Genomic DNA, 18,851 nt, shown 5'->3' with positions numbered 1-18,851 from the left:
GGGTCAGTGAGATCATCTTCACACAGGAACTGGCTCTGAACATACACACACGTTTAAGCACACACATGTAGGTGTTCACATTGGATCTTTATTGTTTTATCTGAAGGATAGTTTGGGCTTGACAGAGCAGTTGCATTTGGATGGGGCTTGCCATCAGGGCTTTTAAAGGTGAAGGGTGAATGGATCACTATTCATGCTGTGCACTCATGGACTGAACATCCATAGATGGCCCATATAGGGTACAGAGTGTTATGACTAAATTATGAGACTGACATTAGTCATTCCATGCCACATGTTCAATTTGGACAGACATAAACAGTATTAAACAGATTACGGGAGATAGTGGTGACAAGGATCTCTCAGGTCTGATGCAAAGATGCAGGGCACCCTCCTTGTGTTAATACACACTGGCATGTAATATTTCCTCAGCAAATATGCAGTGCTAACAAAAATGATAGTTTTGTGCACTTAAGCAAATTGCACGTTGATTTAAATCTGCCTGATAATACTAAAATTACATTAATTTTATCGCTGGTTTAACGGTATTACTTGTAATGAGAAATCTTTCCAGAATAAAAAAAAAATGCAAACATTTAGTTGTGTCCCAATAAAAGGAAATGCTGACATAGGGGTAAACACTTCACCAGAATTGCGGCTTTTTTCTGTGGCAAATAATACCAAAACAATTAATTTTATTTGAAAGGAGGTCAATCTGTTTTAACCTTCACTGAATGAAGTGCCAGAGAAAAGGGGCAAAAGGATGCTGGAGATTAATACCTTGCCTTAAAAGCCAATATGGATCATTATTTTACAGTCTTCTATTACCTGGTTAAACATGTATGACTTTATGTCAGCACATTATTTAAGGTGCCAGCGAAAATGCTCCTTTGTTGCCCTGGTGCTTAGCTCACCACTAGGGCATTCGGTAAAGATGCACATGGAAAAAAAAGTTATCGGAAAAGCTTGCAGTCGCAGCGGATTGAGTGCCTTCTCAAATAATGGATACAGTGTGCTTACATTTGTGATTTGTTGTGAATCTGCAGAACATTTATAAATTGCTTGAGCATTTTAAATTTAGAAAAACCATTCAACTTCAACTTAATTGTTTTGTAAATTTGTCGTTATGGAAAAGTATTAAACGTGAAATTAGACTGGACTGGTCTTCACAAATCGATTCCATTCATGAAGTGGAACTTCTCTGTGTTTTTCTTTTACTTTCATACTTTAGTTACTCATTAAAACAGTGAGAGGAGAGAGAGAGTCTCAAGGGACTAACAAAAATACCATGGCTGGTTCCTTTGAATCATTTGTTTGTTATTAGTTAATGACTTCTGAAGTCCAACAGCACATTTGAGCGATGAAATTTCTGACCTTCACTTCACAGTTGACTCTCCTCACTGTAGAGCTCATTAGTAAACCATCTAATCTCATTAGATGATGCTCGGCTAAGATGGCACCGCGACAAAGTAACCAGCCTCTCTCTCTCTCTCTCTCTCTCCCTCTCTCCCTCTCTCTCTCTGTCTTTGGTTTGGACTAGGAGCAGAAACAGGTGTGGGAGCGGGCGTGCAAGTCTGGGACAGGCAGAGTGCTTGCTAACCCTTCTGCTCTAATTGCTGTGGATGCCAGTATGCTCGCTATCCGCTGCCTTTCATAACAGTTGGTGTTTGGCAAGAGGCTTTTATGTTGATTTTAGCTGATGCTTTGCTACTTATTGTGTCTCTGTCAAAGGAATACTTTTGCATTCTTAGTTTAACTGAAATGTGCGCATCCCTTGTGGATGTGGATGCCAACTGCTCCAAGACACATTACAGTGAAGCAACCACTTTTGAAACTTCCAGCAACAATCTGATGTTGTTTTAGTATGTTTCTGTAACTATTTACAAGAAACTTCTGCACCTAGAGAAAGAGACAGAGGCACTGCAGGACAGCTGTGGGGATTAAACAATGTATAAGCAGCCTTACTGGTTTCAACAACTCCTTAGGCCTTAGGCATATAAGGCTAGTTATTTCCATGTTGACAACAGAGATAATCAAATTTTTGCTTGCTGTAACATGTTAAGATCTTAAATCATTCATTTCAGTCATTTCCTGTCAGATTATACTTGAGCCTTGTTCTGGAGCCCAATCTCAGTATAACAGTAAGCTGGCTTTCTGATATGCCGCAGTGATATTTGTCACTCTCCACCTCTGATAACCCCGGATCCAAACTTAGATTTTACTCCACTCTCTGCACATTTTCTCATATTCCAGATCATGTGGAGCTGTATTTATTGTCGCAGCTTATTTAAATAATCACTGGCATGTCAGTGCACATTATGGCCCTCTGTCAAGGTAATAACACATTGTCATTGCTGTTGGGAAGCAAATATTAAACCATAGATCAACGTTTAACAATGCATAATGGACTGGATCTGCATGTTCCTGTTTCCATTTCAGTTGGCCTTCGGCTATATTAGAATAATTTAATGCTCCAAATAATATGAAAAAAAAGCTGTTGTTATTATTGCTTTTTTTGATAAATAGTTAAGGGAATCAGTATTACATGCATTATGGAATATTAGGTTGTTTGCATGTGTTCAGTCGTTTGACGATGATGTCAGTGAGCCTGTGCTGTTGCCTTTGTAGTAACAGTAGAGTAACAAAACCTCTGTAAACCAAGAGCACACATATAAACTATACATGGATCGCTCTCTTTGATTTATTTACGCCTGCATATAGTGCAGCGTGTTTATGATGAAAAAATAAGGTTTTAGTGGATTTTACTGTTTGTCCTATGGAGACCGTATCTAGGGTTGTGTTTTTTGACAATGTCATATTCAGGGAATTCTGGCACGTGCTTCACCAAATGTTATTCTATATTAAACATTTGCATACATGCAGCTTGAAAGATTTAAAACTGCAATAACTGATGTTATCAAAATAGATCTGGAAAAGGATGCTATATTTTTGCTTTTTAACATACAGTGCGGTGTCTTAAAATCCCATGGGAATAGACCAAACTAACTAACTTAAATAGAGACAATTTTCCAAGTGCATATGTACACACATACACACTCTTACTCCTTCCTTATCATGACTATGTGGTGATTCTGCTTGAGGTTTAATGAACCATTGGTTGGAAAATCTCCCTGGCTGATCCTGTGTCAGTGTGTATTGGGTGCCAGCCCTGCAGCGCTTGCCCCAGGGATTCCCTATTGGATCAGCTGTTGCTAGCTGAGCCAGCAGCTAACAGAGCACTGGGGAGCTCCAGGTGGGTCTGATTAGCTCTCCACGGAAGAGAAGGGTCAAGGGAAGCCAGCTCGGGTTACCTCCGCACCGGAGGAAAGGAAGAGAAAAAGGGGAGGGGAAAGGGAAAAGCAGTCTGTGGCGGACAGGCAAATGAGGGGTTGCGGGGCAGTGAGTGGGGAATTAGACACATGTCGGCCGAGGTCTCAATTTTCCCGCTATCAGCACGACACCTGGCCTTGTCTTAATTGGTCAGGATACCTCACCTAATCCATCCCCTGTCCTCACTGTCTGGAGCCTTCTAAGCTCCATTCGGTGCTGTGGCGAATGGACAAAAGCTAGGGATGAAAAAGGGGGCCTCTCTTTGAGGCCTAATCCAATTAGATAACTGTTAGAAAGCCGTGAGTAGAGTTTCATGCCCCTTAAAAGTAGACATGAACTCTGGCAACCTCTGTGACCTCAGAGAATGCCGTCTTGTTAAGATTCGCAGCGGGGACCCTTAGCCCCGTCTCAGAGAGAGGGATAGATGATCCCAACTCATATAGCAGCTAGTCTATATCTCATCCAAGTCTAAAACAGATCAGTATCTGAAGGGTCTCTCCTGATAGTTGTGTAATGTAACTAGTGTTTGTTTTCAGTTTAAACTTAATTAACTCTTTAATACTCCTATGTAAACACTACAAAACAAAATAAAACAAAACAACAGAAGAGCCACTGTAGCATATAAAAGTACATAAACTGCACTACAGGGACCTATCTGATTTATTCATATTTACAGAATCATGATTGCCTAAGGTGGTATCCGTGCCAGTAAATACATGAATATGTATTGCTGCTTTTGAGACATGCTATGACTTACATATTTCCCACACACCTCAGATTTTTATTCATACAAAAAACGTTTCAGGCGCTGCGTTAAAAAGCCAGCGTTTTCCTTTTTTGAAACACATCTAAGTATCGTAAACTTGTGATGTGTCCTGCGGAAGTGGCATGGCCTTGGAGACTGCCCCTAAATGTTTGCTAAAGGGGCAGTGGCAGGCCCTTGGAATACCCCATAATGTCCCTGCATAGTGATCAAACAATGAAATTTAATCAGTGGCCTCCAGTCTACTTCCCATTAAAATGTGTTCTCTAATATAAAGTTCATTGCTATGAATATTAAAGCAGCATATCATCTGTTGAATATTTCATTTGATCTGCACCTATAATAATGCAAAATGAGGAACTGAACATTCGCCCCTTTTCCTACAGATGATGACTTTGTCCACTATTTTAAATATCACATATCGCATTACAACCGGTAATATGCTGTATGTGTAGTTAAAAATGGCACCTGCTGCAATGGGTATTACGTCACAGCTTAGGGCACATTGGCTGTCGTTGATATGTAGTGAATCAGAATGATGAAGGTTTAAGTAAATGAACTTAAGTGAAGCAACTTTGAATTAGTTAGGTGGCTAGAGTGAGGAAGTGGAACAGCAAGTCAAGCGGCAGATTTCTTTGCAGATATTAAAGGTACTGTAAGAAATAAAAATACTAAAAAAAGTTATGTAAGGGCTGTGCAAACTCTCTGCAGAGCTTAGCTTATCTAGTATAATTGTGTGACATTATAAGTATGCAAATGAAGTGTGTAGAGATGGAAACCCTATTGGAAAAAACCTTGAGGCTGTCTCCCCTTTGTTTCCTTCCCCTCTCAGCCATGTTCTAATTGTATTATCCCCATCATTTTAGTTATTTGCTTCTCTCTCTTTTTCTGTCTCCCTCCTCTGAATGTCTTTGTATAGCACAGTCATCAAGGTGATAATTGCATTGCCAGTCCCCGGTAAGAGACATTCTTAATTATTTCAGAATTAGGCGGTAGTTATACAGGCAATTAATGCTTGACTTCACAATTATATACCTTGTTTGATTGCCTTTTATCAGCAGGATACAATGGGCTTATTTGTGGCTGACAAGAGGAACACCACAGTTTTATACAAAAGATAAGTGATGTGACATTCCCTGTATGGCTTCCATTCACATGCAAACATGGCATGTTGCGTTGAAGTGCTTTTAATCTCACACATACACCACACATGAAAATAGTTGCATGGAAATGTGTGGACACTGAATGAGCTGTCAAGCCATGAAAAGCAGTTTGGGTCAGTCTGGGCTTTTGAAGACTTGACGCCTGCTTCGCCAGTCTCCTCCTCCTAACATCTCCTAGTCATTATCCAGTAGAGCTTGGTCTGAATTGTTGACACCTTTCTTGGAACACGTGTCTCTTGCTCATACAGATTGCTCAAGTGCCATGCCTTTTATGTGGAGACGAGCTGTTTGACCCTTTGTACTTTATTGTTAGTTGATGTGGTTTATCTGTATCGTTCCTTGAGTGCCTGCAATGTTAGTAAAAGTAACACACTTAAATTATGTTGCTAATAAGTCACATTATGCTTTATATGCTGCTTTATAGTTTGATTCAGGCCTAATTACACTGTGGTATACACCTGGCACTAGCCCCCGTACCACATTCCTCTGTCTTTAAAGTCTTGGCCAGGGCATCAAAGCAGTCTGGTTTTGATGATATTTTGGCACTGGTCTGTGTTGGCTGCAACTTAAATGGGATTAGAGTGTTGCATGTTTTAAAAAAAAAAAAAAAAAAAAAGCCTCTGCTCTTCATCTCAGCATAACAGGATATTATAAGTATTTTTCAATGTCAAGACATATAGGAAAAATGGTAACACAGTAAAGGAAATTGGAAAACAGGCAAGGCCTGTAAATATGCAGTGTATTATCGTTTAGAAGTATTTCCGCAATTCCTTCATCCTCAGGCAGTGCACTCTATTGTTATTATAGACATATGCAGCAGACTAGACTTAGCACACCCCGTTTAACAGACCAGTCCAGTAACAGTCCAGTCAAGTGCTGCTCTGGTCAGAACCTTATCTGAATGCTGTTTGCTTGCCAACATTATTACAAGCTGAAGTGGGTTCAGATATTGCCAGTAGGAACAGCAGATGTCGAATTCAGTAAAAACTCTTTTCATGACACCTGATGGCATGGGCAGAACAGACAAGTGCAGGGTAGAAGCCAGTACTGAAATGAAAGCAAATTCAGCGCACACTGTTCACAGATGTGCATTGACATTGTTTGCTAACTGCCAGTTCATTGCTTATTCTGTTCTTAATTATTGTCTGTAACTGCCAAGCTGGGCTAGTTTTTGGCTGCAATATTGATCCATGATAAGGCTGGAAGCACCACTGATGTAGCACTAGAGGGCAGAGAGACTCCAAAGCAACTTTTAGGGTCACAGTTTGATGTAGCATTGGCTCATCAAGTTGTTATGGCTAAATATTGATCCATTATGAGGCTGGAACAGCATCAGTGAATCAGCATGAACTACTCAACCTATCTTAATGATGAAAAAATAACTTTTAAAGCTGCATTTGGTAATTTATGACTACTAGAGGGCAGAAAGAGGGTTAACGTGTGAGCAAACAGCAACTGCCTGGTTGCACATCCAGGAGAAACAGAGTAACATGAGCATCTCAATCAAGTAGCAACAAATATAAGTCCAATATTCACTTTCTGTGTAGTTCTGAAAGGGTACACCAACTCCTGAGTAAGAAATCTGCATCCATAGCTGCCATATGCTAGATGATAATACCATTATCAGTAATTGTGTTGTTACTTTATTGTTTCTGTTTTGTTGTTATGCTTGACATACACTATGTGTCTTGAACAAACCGTTATAATGAATAAATAAAAGAAATAAAGAACAGCAGCTAGAGAGAAAATGACAGATACTGTAACCACATAAATAAAAAGCCTCCAACAAAGACTCCTTGAGTCAAATGTCTCTTGTATGATTTATTGGGAAAACATTTTCAGTGTGTTTGGTTTTTTTTGTTTTATTTGATATAAAAATCCAAAATGCTCATGCTTTTTATTTACAATCATGATTGAGTCTGTAAAAAGATTTTCTTTGCCTGAGCTGCAGTGATGGAAACTGAATCAGTCAAGACTGAAATGATTTCATCCTAATTACTATGCAACCCATAGTTGAATATTTATGCAACATTTAATGCGATTCGTTATTGATAATGAAGATCAAGTAGCTTCCTGCTGTTTTTGTTCTGTGTTAAAGTCAGAGTGGATAAATGTTTTTTTCTTCTTTGTTGTCATTTTTTTTTTTTTTTGCTTAATTGTAAATATGCATAAAAACAGATGGATGGAAAATCACTTTACAAGTCACTCTAGGCGGAATGGACAACCTGTATTTTTTGTCTTTTAATTTGGAGGTGTTATTGTCCAAAACAGGTTATTGTGGTGATTGAACAGTGTAAAAGTTTGCTGGCCTGGTGAAAGCCTCTGTTAAACCAAATTAGCTGGCTAACCAGTAATCTTAACTCATCATACTGACTCCAGATAACTTTACAACATGAGTTAGAATATGCTTAACTCTCTACTTGGCATGAATTTTAAAGTTATAAAGTGTAGAGTTCTTCCTTATTCAGTGATATATAATTATATATACATATACCTGCATGCATGCATGTATGTATATATATGTATATGTGTGTATATGTAAATGTATGTATATGTGTGTGTATGTATGTATGTGTGTATGTATGTATGTGTGTGTATGTGTATATGTCTATATATATGTATAAATGGCTTCCTGATAGACATTCGCCTCTTTTTTCTGGAGCCTGATGCTTGATGGGTTCTCTTTCAATACTTTTAAAAATAATTACTAATTATTATTTGCTATTATTACGATTTACTCATTCTGGTTTTGAAGCGCACTTCTTTCAAAAAGGGCAGTGGTTTGAGTTACAATAGCCAATGTAATCTGCCCTTCACTGCCTGATATCTACCCCTAGACAAACTCCATACATACTGGCATCCACCCACACCAACTCATGCTGCTATAACAAACACATGCACAGCAGTCATTGCCCATGCAGCAGGACATACATCAAGACCACCGTGTGGACATCAAAGATCAAATTACACCTCCCAGTATGAGACGCATTGATAACCCTGAAGTCAGTAGGAATCCAATCAAAATCTAAATTGTGCCCCACTAAAACGGCCCCCTTGATTAGTTCTCCAATAAAATCCATTTCCTGCCCTCATGCCTATTTTAGGCAGTTTATTTCCCCTGTGGTATCCAACAATAGGCCCTACCCAGTGCTCCCATCTCTGAAGGCCTGCTGTGATGTGTGTCTGTCTGGAGTGCGTTACAGGAGCAAGATGCTTCGGTCCGCCCCCCCCCATCCATTCCCAGTGATTATACAAGCCCTAACGTTAGCTTTTCCAATATTCACCGCTGGCTCAACCTTTTGTGTCCACCCTGAGCAGAACTAAATGGGCAATGCTTTCAGACAATTGTGGCACTTTTTGTACATCTCAGTCCTGAATTGTAGAGCCATCTTGCAGAGAGGCAGAAAGAAATAGCACAGATGTAATGCAGAGCCATCTAGTCTCTCTATCACAAGAATGGTGCCATGATTCACTCACTAAGAGAAATTCTTATCTCCTGATAACTAGTATTATATTTCAAAAAAGTGAACAGACTTTATGTCTGCTTTTGTATTATCATTATTACATGCTGCAAGTTTTATGCAAATTCAACTGTAGCACTTAAAGTAATATTTCTCTTTGGTGTGTTTTCATTTGTTATTACACTTACCTCTTTGTTAGTCCTCTGGTGCCCACATTATGTGTTCCCTGGAGTTTGTATTTGCCAGCATTTGCCATCGATGATTCTCTTCATTCCTGACTCTATAAATTGCTGTTAAGCGAGTGTGTGTTGAAAATGACCCCAGAGCACAGGATTGATGGCTCAATCATCCTTCTTCTTCTAGCAGTAAAAACGAAGACTTGGAGCCTTGGAAAAGAAATAACTGATTGCTGATTGCAGGTACAGGCAGTGTTGATGGCTGACTGTAGCCACTCCTGTAGTGTGTAGTTACAGTAAAGTATGGAATATACAGTAAATCAGTTCTCGGCACTGAGAATTACACAGTCCCAACCAACATGTGGGTTATACTTTCTCTCAAATGGCATTTGTTTGATTAGGGACATTGGCTGCCCTTGTAGTTAAAGGGGCACTCCACCAATTTTAAACATGAAGTTAAGTTTACTCATCATGAGAAGTAGAGCTGAGCCGTCGATAGCATCCTATCCTCTAGCTTTGGAGGGAATCTCAAGCTTGGGCTTGAAACTGAAAATATTATACAAAAAGGTTGCATTACTACCTGGAGGTGTGGAGTTTGAAAAAAAAAAAAGGGCATTTAGGAGGCTAATGAAAGATGCTATTGAATAGTTATGTTATGGAAATTGAAAGATCCTGCGTCTTTGGAACTTGGAACTTGGAACTAGGCGTGAGACTAAAAGTCAGGACATCTCAGCCACTGCTGTGTCGATTTAGACTGTTCTTTTCTAATCACATATTCCTCTAACTTTATGGAAGCGCATTACAACATTTTTGAATAACTCTGTAAGAAACATAACATGTAACTGCAATGAGCTTTGCTGCATATCAACCACCTCTTTCTCTCCCTGTATTTTGTCCTGTTTGTATCTCAACTGTCATGAATAAGTAAATAAGTTTAAAAAAGGAAAAGAAAAAAAATCCTAATGAAAACAAATCCTTCAAAATCCTGCACAAATTATTGTTTGGGGTCATGGAGACACTGTATCCTCTTCAGCAGTTAAAACAAGCAAACACACAAAAAAACATTTTGATACTTCATGACTTTCCTGATTTTATGGGAATTGCTTATATAAATTGTTTTGATCTCATGACATGTTTCAGAAGTCCAATACAGAAAGTGAAATATTAGTACTCTTTGGGAGCTCGGAGACCCCATCTGTAAAACATGGTTAAATACATTGGGTTTTTATATACTACCTCTACGATTTTTTTTTTTTAATGTGAAAAAGAAAAAATGTGTCTACAAACACATTATATTTGGAATTCTACTGTTGAATTTTTATAACTTTTTTATGACAGAGGTCTTAAAGGAGTTACACCTCTCTTTGTTCAATTGACCCCATACTCTATATAGATAATGTCACTATGTATGTCACAAATTTCTTTGTCTGTGAATTTTTTTTCCGCAAACAAAAGGAATAAATACTGTATTTTTCCTGCAAAGCCCATGTATGATGTAAAACAGGAAATATCTGAGAGAGCCCAAACAATGAGGAATTAAAGCTAGTGACACCAAAACACAGAGGTTAAGAGAATGTTTGATTAAATAAAGTCATTTGAAACACTAAACACCTTTAGGAACAAAATGAATATTCTTCATAAGCCCCTAATTTCAGCGTTGCTTTGCCTAGACTAAACTGATTTCACAAAAGACCAGAAATATCCACTATTTCTGCACAGCAACATCTTATATAGGGCCCTATTGACCCTTATCTCTTTAGAGGCAAGGCAGTAAAGGTTTAAATGCCACTAATCCTCCATCTTCTGTAGAGGAATGATTTATCATTGGACTTGACAAAAGGTGATTTGTTTACTCATAGATCCGCCCCTTTAGATGTACATCCTGCCGCTTGGTCCAAATCCAATCTCTCTCTGTCCGGTGGAAGTGTGTGACAACATGACATGTTGATGGGCGGACGCAATTGTGTGTCAAGCATATAAAGTTTACTAAAATGGAAATTGACCATCCTGGGATGTTTTACAGCAGAATTACCTAATTTACTGTATTGACATTATTGACCCCTTTACAAGCTGGAGAAGGGATTCTGGTGACCTCAGCCAGTAAACAAATTGGGGGAGATCAATACAACAAAGTCAGAGTTCACTTGGCTCCCTCAGCCAGGTTGATTGCAGAATGAACTCCATTAAAAGTTTCCAAGGCTCAAAAGTCAAACATCATTTGGCTTGGATGTCAGAAAGTGTCTGCAGGAAAACCCAAAGACACGCTTGCGGTAATGGAGTTTGTTTTGGGGGCTTTAATTGCAGGTGCACCCGTGCCAATAACTCAAATAGTTCTGCACGGGGAGAAATTGTTAAAGGGAGCAACTGTGTCTGAGATTAAAGTCAAAGGACGAAACTTCACTAAGCCCTGTCTAAACCACAAATTTCTGGCCCAGTGACGTCTGCCTCTCCATTGACAGCTGTCGACTAAGATCTGCGGCTGTTTCGCTGCAACAGAGCATGGAGCTCTGAGCCAGTCAGTTCTCTGCAACTCAGTGTTTTACTTGTCATAGCCATCGCACACACAAAGTAGTTTTTTTGTGACGCCTCTCTTTACCAGGACACCTGCCATAGTCATTACTCTAATTGTCCGTTTTGTCTCGTGAATGAAGGGCATACAGAATGAAATTAGGCACTCAAGTTGCCACCACAGTGTTGATTCGATTCAGTAGTCAGACTTGGGAGGTCTACAGTAATTGCATTCACAAATTGAGCACCCCCTCCCTCACACGCACACACACACACACACACCCTGCCATCTCCTCCTGATGAAGGCGGCATTTCTGGACCTATTCCCCCCTCTCCTGCCACTCTGTGTATTCTTCCCCTTTTTTCTCCACCAGCCACAGCTCCATACTCTCCTCATCAGTCACCTCGCCCACTTCTTCCCCTTCCCTCTCTCTGCTCTCTGACTCTTCCGTCATCCCCTTCATCCCTCCGTCTGCAGCCAAGGCTCACTTTCCCCCCATTTACAAAGATAAAGCCATAATGGCTGTCTTTGTGCTACCGACGACCACTCAGCCGTGGCAGCCCAGTCAACAGATAAATATTTTTTTTCTCTGCTTTCCTTTATCACGAACTGGCTTCAATTAGCACAAGTTACAGTCGCTTAACGAATGTCTTCTGTAACCTTTGCTCTGCTCGCCTCCTTTCAGGGATTTGACCAATTTAACTTTTTCTGAAAGCTTTGCTCCACACTGCCTGTGGATGTGTGTGTGGCGTCAGGATGGGGGGGCTTGACATGTTTTGTTTGCTGACTGATAAATGGATGTATAATACTGGTAGATAAAGGTTGGGGCAGTGGTTGGAATGGGATGAGGCAAAGAGTACATTTATACCCCCTCCCCACTCTCTCCCCCAAGCTGTGCAAAGCTGTGACATGTGGGCCGACACTCTGTCCCTCTCTTCGTTTCCCTCTCTGTGTCTCCTTTCTCCCTCCTTCCCTCCCCCTCTTTCTTTAGATAGAAATTTTTATTCCTTGGCACCTCACTGTAGATAGGCTACTGGGCTCCTGTCTGCTGGGGCAGCTGGCTGGGGGTTGGAAAGGGATGAAGGATAAGTAGATTCAATCAGGCGTTGCAAATCAACTTTTCCACCAGCATCCTGGGAAGACCTGATAATACAGGTTTCTAATATCTGACCTGTCTGGGAGGAAAGAGAGAGGGAGAGGAAGGGAGAGAGAGAGGGAGGGACAGGCTGAGAGAGCAATGGAGGCGAGAGAGAGCAATGAACACATTGATTTGATGTGGCTAATAGTTCTGCAGTTGATAAGCACACTGGCGCCTGTCACAAAAAGAGTGAAATAAATTGGGTTTTTGCTTTTTTGTCTAAGTCCCATCAGAATTTGGGGATGTATCAGAGGGGTTTGACAGACATGGCATTGGCAAGGTTTCCTGTTTGTGTCTTTTGACCCCTCAGCCTTCATCCACTCCCCAATCTAAATACCGTTATCACTGCTGTTGCAAAAACTAAAACACATTCAGGGCTGCTTATGCGAGTCAAACTCAGATCTGTGAAAGAGAGAAACAAGACAAAGGGAGCATGGCAGTCTGAAACATGCAGTGTGAGCTGCTGTAGATAATGTGGCAACACTGAATGTGTGTGAGGGACACTCTTTCAAACAGATTAGCAGTTTAATTAACGTCAATGTCACATTTTACATTGGCAAGTACTATAATACAACAATGTATAGGCTCAAACAGGAGCCAGTTAAATGATGTTCAAATATAATGTCAAAGCCTTTGTGGTTGTATATCAACTTTTGTAAACCTGTGAAAAAACTCACATAAGACATTCAAGTTTACGAATGTGTAGAAAAGTATTGTAAGAAAAAAAAAAAAAAAAGTCTAAATAAAAGGTATGCACAAATTAGCTTAGTGGTGAGGTTACACAAAGATACTGAGACCTTCCCACTCTGTTTGTAACATGCACATTTAAATTCCACATACAAATTTTATGCTTTGATAACTGATAACAAAATTCATACTCCTACCTCAGTAGCTCTTTCGTGGTGTAACCAAAATTGTAGTTGTTTTTTATTTCTACTACAATTTTTCATTGCACATTCGGAAACCTGAAATTCTTATCCATTTTTCTTTCACAGGCTTACAGTGGGTGATTTACTACGGCAGGCTTTGACATTATTTCTGAACACCATTACACGAGCTGAAAATCTTATTGACCCCTACTTGAGCCCATACCATTGTCCTATTAAAAATGACAGTCTCGTTATATTTCATTTACAGCTGACAAGTCTCAACCAAACAGATCCACTCCGCGCTGAGATGTAAAAACTCAGCCTCCCCGGATCAGGCCTGCCCAGACAGACGGGGGCAGAACCTACTGTGTCTGTCCAGCCTGTGCTCAGTGTGACAGTGCATTCACTGCCACTCTGACCTTTCCTGATGCTACCAGCTACAACAGAGCCAATACCAGAGCTAACGAGACACTGACATGGCTTGACAGCCAGGAGTGGCACGCAATTATTCTGCCGAAGAAAACTGCATGTCTGTGTGTGCGTGTGTGTGTGTGTGTATAGGTGAGGTGTATGTATGTGTGTGTTTGTGAATCCAGGGAGAAAGACTCTAAGAGAGCATGCTTGTGTCACCCCTTCCTGCAGGTCCCCGTGAAGCCAACGAAGCTCCATTCTTCTTATTAATGATTGATGTGTCCGAATCTCGGTAGAACTGCCCTGTCTGATCCCAACACAGGTGAGTTTCATCAACATGAACTCAGTCACCTAGAATGCATTGCGTTTGGTCAGGGGTTCTGATCTCAGAATAGCCTGCCTTTGTCTTCTCCCAGGATCGCCTGATGTGACCCATTTATTGACTTTGTTGTCAGCTGTGCTGTTTGAAGTCAGGGTTTTGGCCATAAGCAATTTATTTTTTTTTTCCACACTATTGAAAAAAACCCCAAGGAGGAGAATAATATGTGGCTTCACTGTTTCCATATCGATGCTCAGATGCACTAGGGTGCGAATGGGAGAGGTGGTTATGGCATGATATCACATGCCTGTATCACAGACAGAGAGAGTGATCAGAACTCATGTTTTGTTTTGCTTTGCTTGATATCAATATTATATTTTTGTCGGAGGATTATCTCATAAATAGATGATTAGATTCATCTTCATCTGATTAACATCGGTTAATTAGCTGGATAAGCTACTCATGCACGGCAGTGGTGTTGTTCTTCTGGATCATTTCAGATGAGGTGACTTTGAGAACAGTGTCAGTAAATCAATTAAATCCTCAGTCAATAAATTAAACTGGCAGAAGATAATAAGAGGTACTGTATATACTCTGGTGCCACCGCCTACTCTTGAATTTGACTTTGACAAATTGATTGAATGATTAAATCCATACCTTTAAACAGAGGACAGTATACAAGGCTGTAATGTTTATTTGTATTGTTCACTAGAAGTTGCTTCTAACTCAATTTTTTCAAGGTTATTAATAGCAGCAATGGATAATTTGTGGTATTTGCAACACTCACCTCTATGTAATTAGTGTGGAAAGTACAGCTACGTGACACACTGTAAATATTTGTACCTGTCCAAAAATATTAAGGACAACTATAAAATATTAACCTTATCCAAAAATTTTATGAGAATCAAAAAAGAAGAAATCAAAATCCACTGTACTGCAACAGAATCCCTCTAAAGAATGGCTGCTAGTACGACAAATCCAAAACATGGATACATTTAACACAAGCTGTCTGTTGCACTCTCTCATCTGTCAGGTCATCGCTCCATCAAATTCCACACCGACTACAAGTTGCACATAGTTATTACATCAAAGCAAGTGCATAGAGTATTACAATAATCCAAGAGGGGGGGAGGTGGGCATAAAACGTGAGGAAACTGCAATAGGGAAGTGGGGTCAGGACCTTCTGCTGCTGCCTGGATAATAAAAGAAGGATTTGTGCTCAGAACAAAGGAGGAGAGGTAGAGGACTTTGGAGTGACAATGTCTGAACAACATCCAGCAGTCAGTCAGCTGGTGATGACTAAAATACACAGAGGAACAACAAATGATTTTAAGAAGACGGTTAAATTCCTTACTGTTTATATTACATCTGGCAACATAATGTAGAAACCTCCTAAACATGGTAACTGTCCATCACTGCCCTCTAAGCACTGAAAATAAGTTTAATCAGTTTGAAGGAATTAAAATTGAATGCCAAATAATCTGTTCACTAAAGCCGGTCTCATCATATACTTTGATCTCTAACTCTTTGTGAATTAAGGATAACAATTTTGCTTAACATCAAGCGCTTCAATCAGATAGTTAGACATTCTTTGGTGGGAATATGTGCCAACTTCCAAGGGCATAAATCAAAGGAATAAGAAGGAGCTGCTATTCCTTTGTTACAAAGGCCACTTGGCTCAGATATATAAGTGGCTGAGCTTACTGCAATGCCTTAGAGGTCTCAGTGCTAGGCGTTGTTATTGATCTGTCTGAGTAAAGTTACTGCAGAGTGATTCTGTGTATAAAGCATCTGTGCATTTTTAAAGGCAAACTGTAGTCCAGACTAGACACCTAACATTTATCTATAGCCTTAGCCCTGATTATAGCAATTCCACACATGAAAAAGTTTGGGGTTTTTTTGTTCCTCCATCCTAATGGTAATGTCAGACTTCTAGGTCTTGATGCTCTTAATTTGTAGCCATGAGTTTGTGATTGATGGAAATTTCAGCTTGTGGAATGGGAAAGCGTTACAGGACTGAGGGGGGCAGTCTGTGAATTGTTATTTCAAACATAGCTCGCCGTTCTCTTAACATTTCTCCATCTCCTCTCTCTATAAGTGTTGTATATTCTTAACAGTTATCCATTGTGGTGCCTATGACAAGAAAATATTTTATTACTACCAGAGTCTATCAGAGAAATGACTTTGGAGGTAGAGGGAAGAGGAGCTAGATCAATATGTTTCAGGCAGCTGTGAGTGTTTTTGAAACTGAATTTCCACCTTCCTTTGAGTTGTTTTGACCTTGATCTCCAAGAAGATATGTCTCTGCTGCTCCCCAGCTTTCACCACTCCGTGATTATCCTGTACAGCATGAAAGATAACCTGCGTGGTGAGCTACACTTTTCCAACCCCCCCCCCCCCTCCGTGGCAGCCCTCGCCATTATCTTGCCAATCCAAAAACAGAACAAAACATGTCACCATGCGGCCATTGCACACCTTCATCCTGTGCACACCCCTCATTATCATTATTCCCTTGCTGTCTAACTGTTCTCGGTGATAATTGAATTTAAATGAAGAAAAGGCAAAGGAAAATGTTCTTTTTGTGCTGCATTAACATGCTGTCATTAAAAGCGCTTGTTGTTTTAATGGGCCAGGACTTAAACTATCAAGACTGTAGAGAACTGGAGAGAGAGGTAGAAAATAGCAATGAGAAAGAAAGAGGGTTTAGAAAATTGGATTATAATTAGTTTACTGCAAATTGCTGTAGCACTTTAAAGCTTGTAGGGATCTTCAAATATTCCTGTTTGTGCATGGCTTATGCCTTTTGTATGTGCATATTCTATTTTCAGTCTAGTTTACGATGACATGCAGGGCCACTACTCGGACCAAAGGAAATGGGCATGAATGCATGATGGGATTTCTGCCAAAATAAACATCCAGCGTAGTCCCCAGATGATTGCTCAAAGAGAGGTGCTCGTTGAGGCGTCAGCAGACAGAAACACATGTTGTGACAGTTCACACGGAGCGATTCGATGCATGCAAAAATCAAATGATATGCCACAGCCAGGGAGCCCTCCCAATGAAAACAAAATCAGAGCATTAGCATGTTTCAGCTGTGCCTCAATCAAGGTTGTCTGTGGTCTCTGGTTTTCATGTCCCTCAGTGGGATTGGAGACAGACAGGGCATCAAAAGCAACATCGGTGTGGATATTAGATGGTTTTTAGAGAGAATTCTCTCCCTGCACTCCACGCTCCTTTCAACCTGACTGGTTAGCCAAGCAAAAGGAAACAAATACAGTTCCTTATGGTCATGCTGTGCCAAGATACAGGAAAGAGCATTAGTCTGACGGGGGCTTTGATAGATGCCTTTCTCATATTGGCCACAAGGTTGATGGACATTTGGAGTATTTTGAAGGTACACCTAGTTTTTCAATTTCAGGCTTAAAATCTGAACTACAATGATGTACTCACACACACACACACACACACACACACACACACACACACACACAGACACACACACACACACAGACACACACTCAAAAAGAACAGTGTAATAGAAATGTGCACTCATGATTCAGCAAAGATTGAGACAAGAAGCTCAAAAAAGGTTGAATTTAATTTCAAAAACTAAGAAAAAAAAGACACCGGGAGAGTTAGTTCATACATAGCAAATGTCGAAATTTCTCTTTTGTACTTGCATCATTTCTAGGAACAACGGTATCAGTTCAGTCTAGTGCAGTAGTGATGGCAGCTTGAACCCAGAATGCATTACATTTTCATTATGACCAGAGCAATGTGGCACATAGTAAGGTGCACTCTTGGTGCACCCCATTTATTCTGAATGAAGAGGTGGCTGCTGCAGTTCAATGACCTCTTATCTGATGGTGTGCCGCTGTCATTGAAGCCATCAGAGTGAAAGGATTAAGCCTGGCTTATATCGATATATGTCCTGAATGGAGCTAAACATACACACATATACACATATAGTGGACAAAAACACACACACACACAGACACAAAGGCAATATAGTATGTCCTTCTGAAAAACATTAGAAAGGCATATTAGGTCAGAGCTTCTGGGTAGGAAGATATGTTTTCATCCTGTGAGCAGATGAGGAAAAAAGGAAAGTCAATAGAATTCTCTCAACTAAACAAATCAGCCCTGGCCGCTGGTCCATCCCTGGATGTCGATAGTACAATGACATCACATTAAATGTGCACCACAGAGCATTTACATCATATGTTGGGGAAGAATTGAGCCCGTGCCTGCTTTTTCTGCACTGATGGAGAGGTTAGAGTACTGCTAGAATGCACTGACCACTGTTTGCAAGGATGCAAATAACTACTATCCTCCTGCAAGTGCATAGACATGCAGTAGGTACAATTATACATGGTGACATCATTAGATTCTATTGGCCTTTCTTACATTACTTGATCTAAATGCCCTCCTTTTTGCTTTATTTTCAGTAAATGTAAAAATGTGCTGACAACACTCTCCTTATATCCGGCCTCCTATGAACTTTGTGGGGATTTGTTGCAGCAATCAAGACTTGGTCCATCTGACAGTTAGATCTGATGACCTTCAGAAAGCGTGCTTCCCAAGCACAATGTGGCTGACGTGCATCACTCCAGCAGGATATCAAACATTTATGTGCCCTGAAATCCTGAAACCCTTTGAAAGCAGTATCTCAAATGATGGGATGGAGAGGGTTTAATATTCAGTTCAAACCCTGC

At 40.2% G+C, this 18,851-nt stretch overlaps 1 protein-coding gene across 3 annotated transcripts in view; it reads left to right on the top strand.

The window, feature by feature from the left end:
• LOC120795950 (doublecortin domain-containing protein 2) overlaps positions 1–18,851 on the top strand; it is a 179,769-nt gene that overhangs the window by 45,116 nt on the left and 115,802 nt on the right. For all 3 annotated transcript variants that reach the window (XR_005708297.1, XM_040138255.1, XM_040138248.1), the window contains one exon: positions 14,049–14,139. Coding sequence is in view for 2 of the 3 variants with exons in the window: in XM_040138255.1 (XP_039994189.1) it covers positions 14,049–14,113 (65 nt within the window). In the remaining variant the exon portion in view is untranslated. The remainder of the gene's footprint in view (positions 1–14,048; positions 14,140–18,851) is intronic.

Source organism: Xiphias gladius, chromosome 10 (genome assembly GCF_016859285.1).
Source record: "Xiphias gladius isolate SHS-SW01 ecotype Sanya breed wild chromosome 10, ASM1685928v1, whole genome shotgun sequence".
NCBI lineage: Eukaryota > Metazoa > Chordata > Actinopteri > Istiophoriformes > Xiphiidae > Xiphias > Xiphias gladius.
Note: the sequence above shows the minus strand (reverse complement) of the source record. Positions and strands in the feature narration are given on the sequence as shown.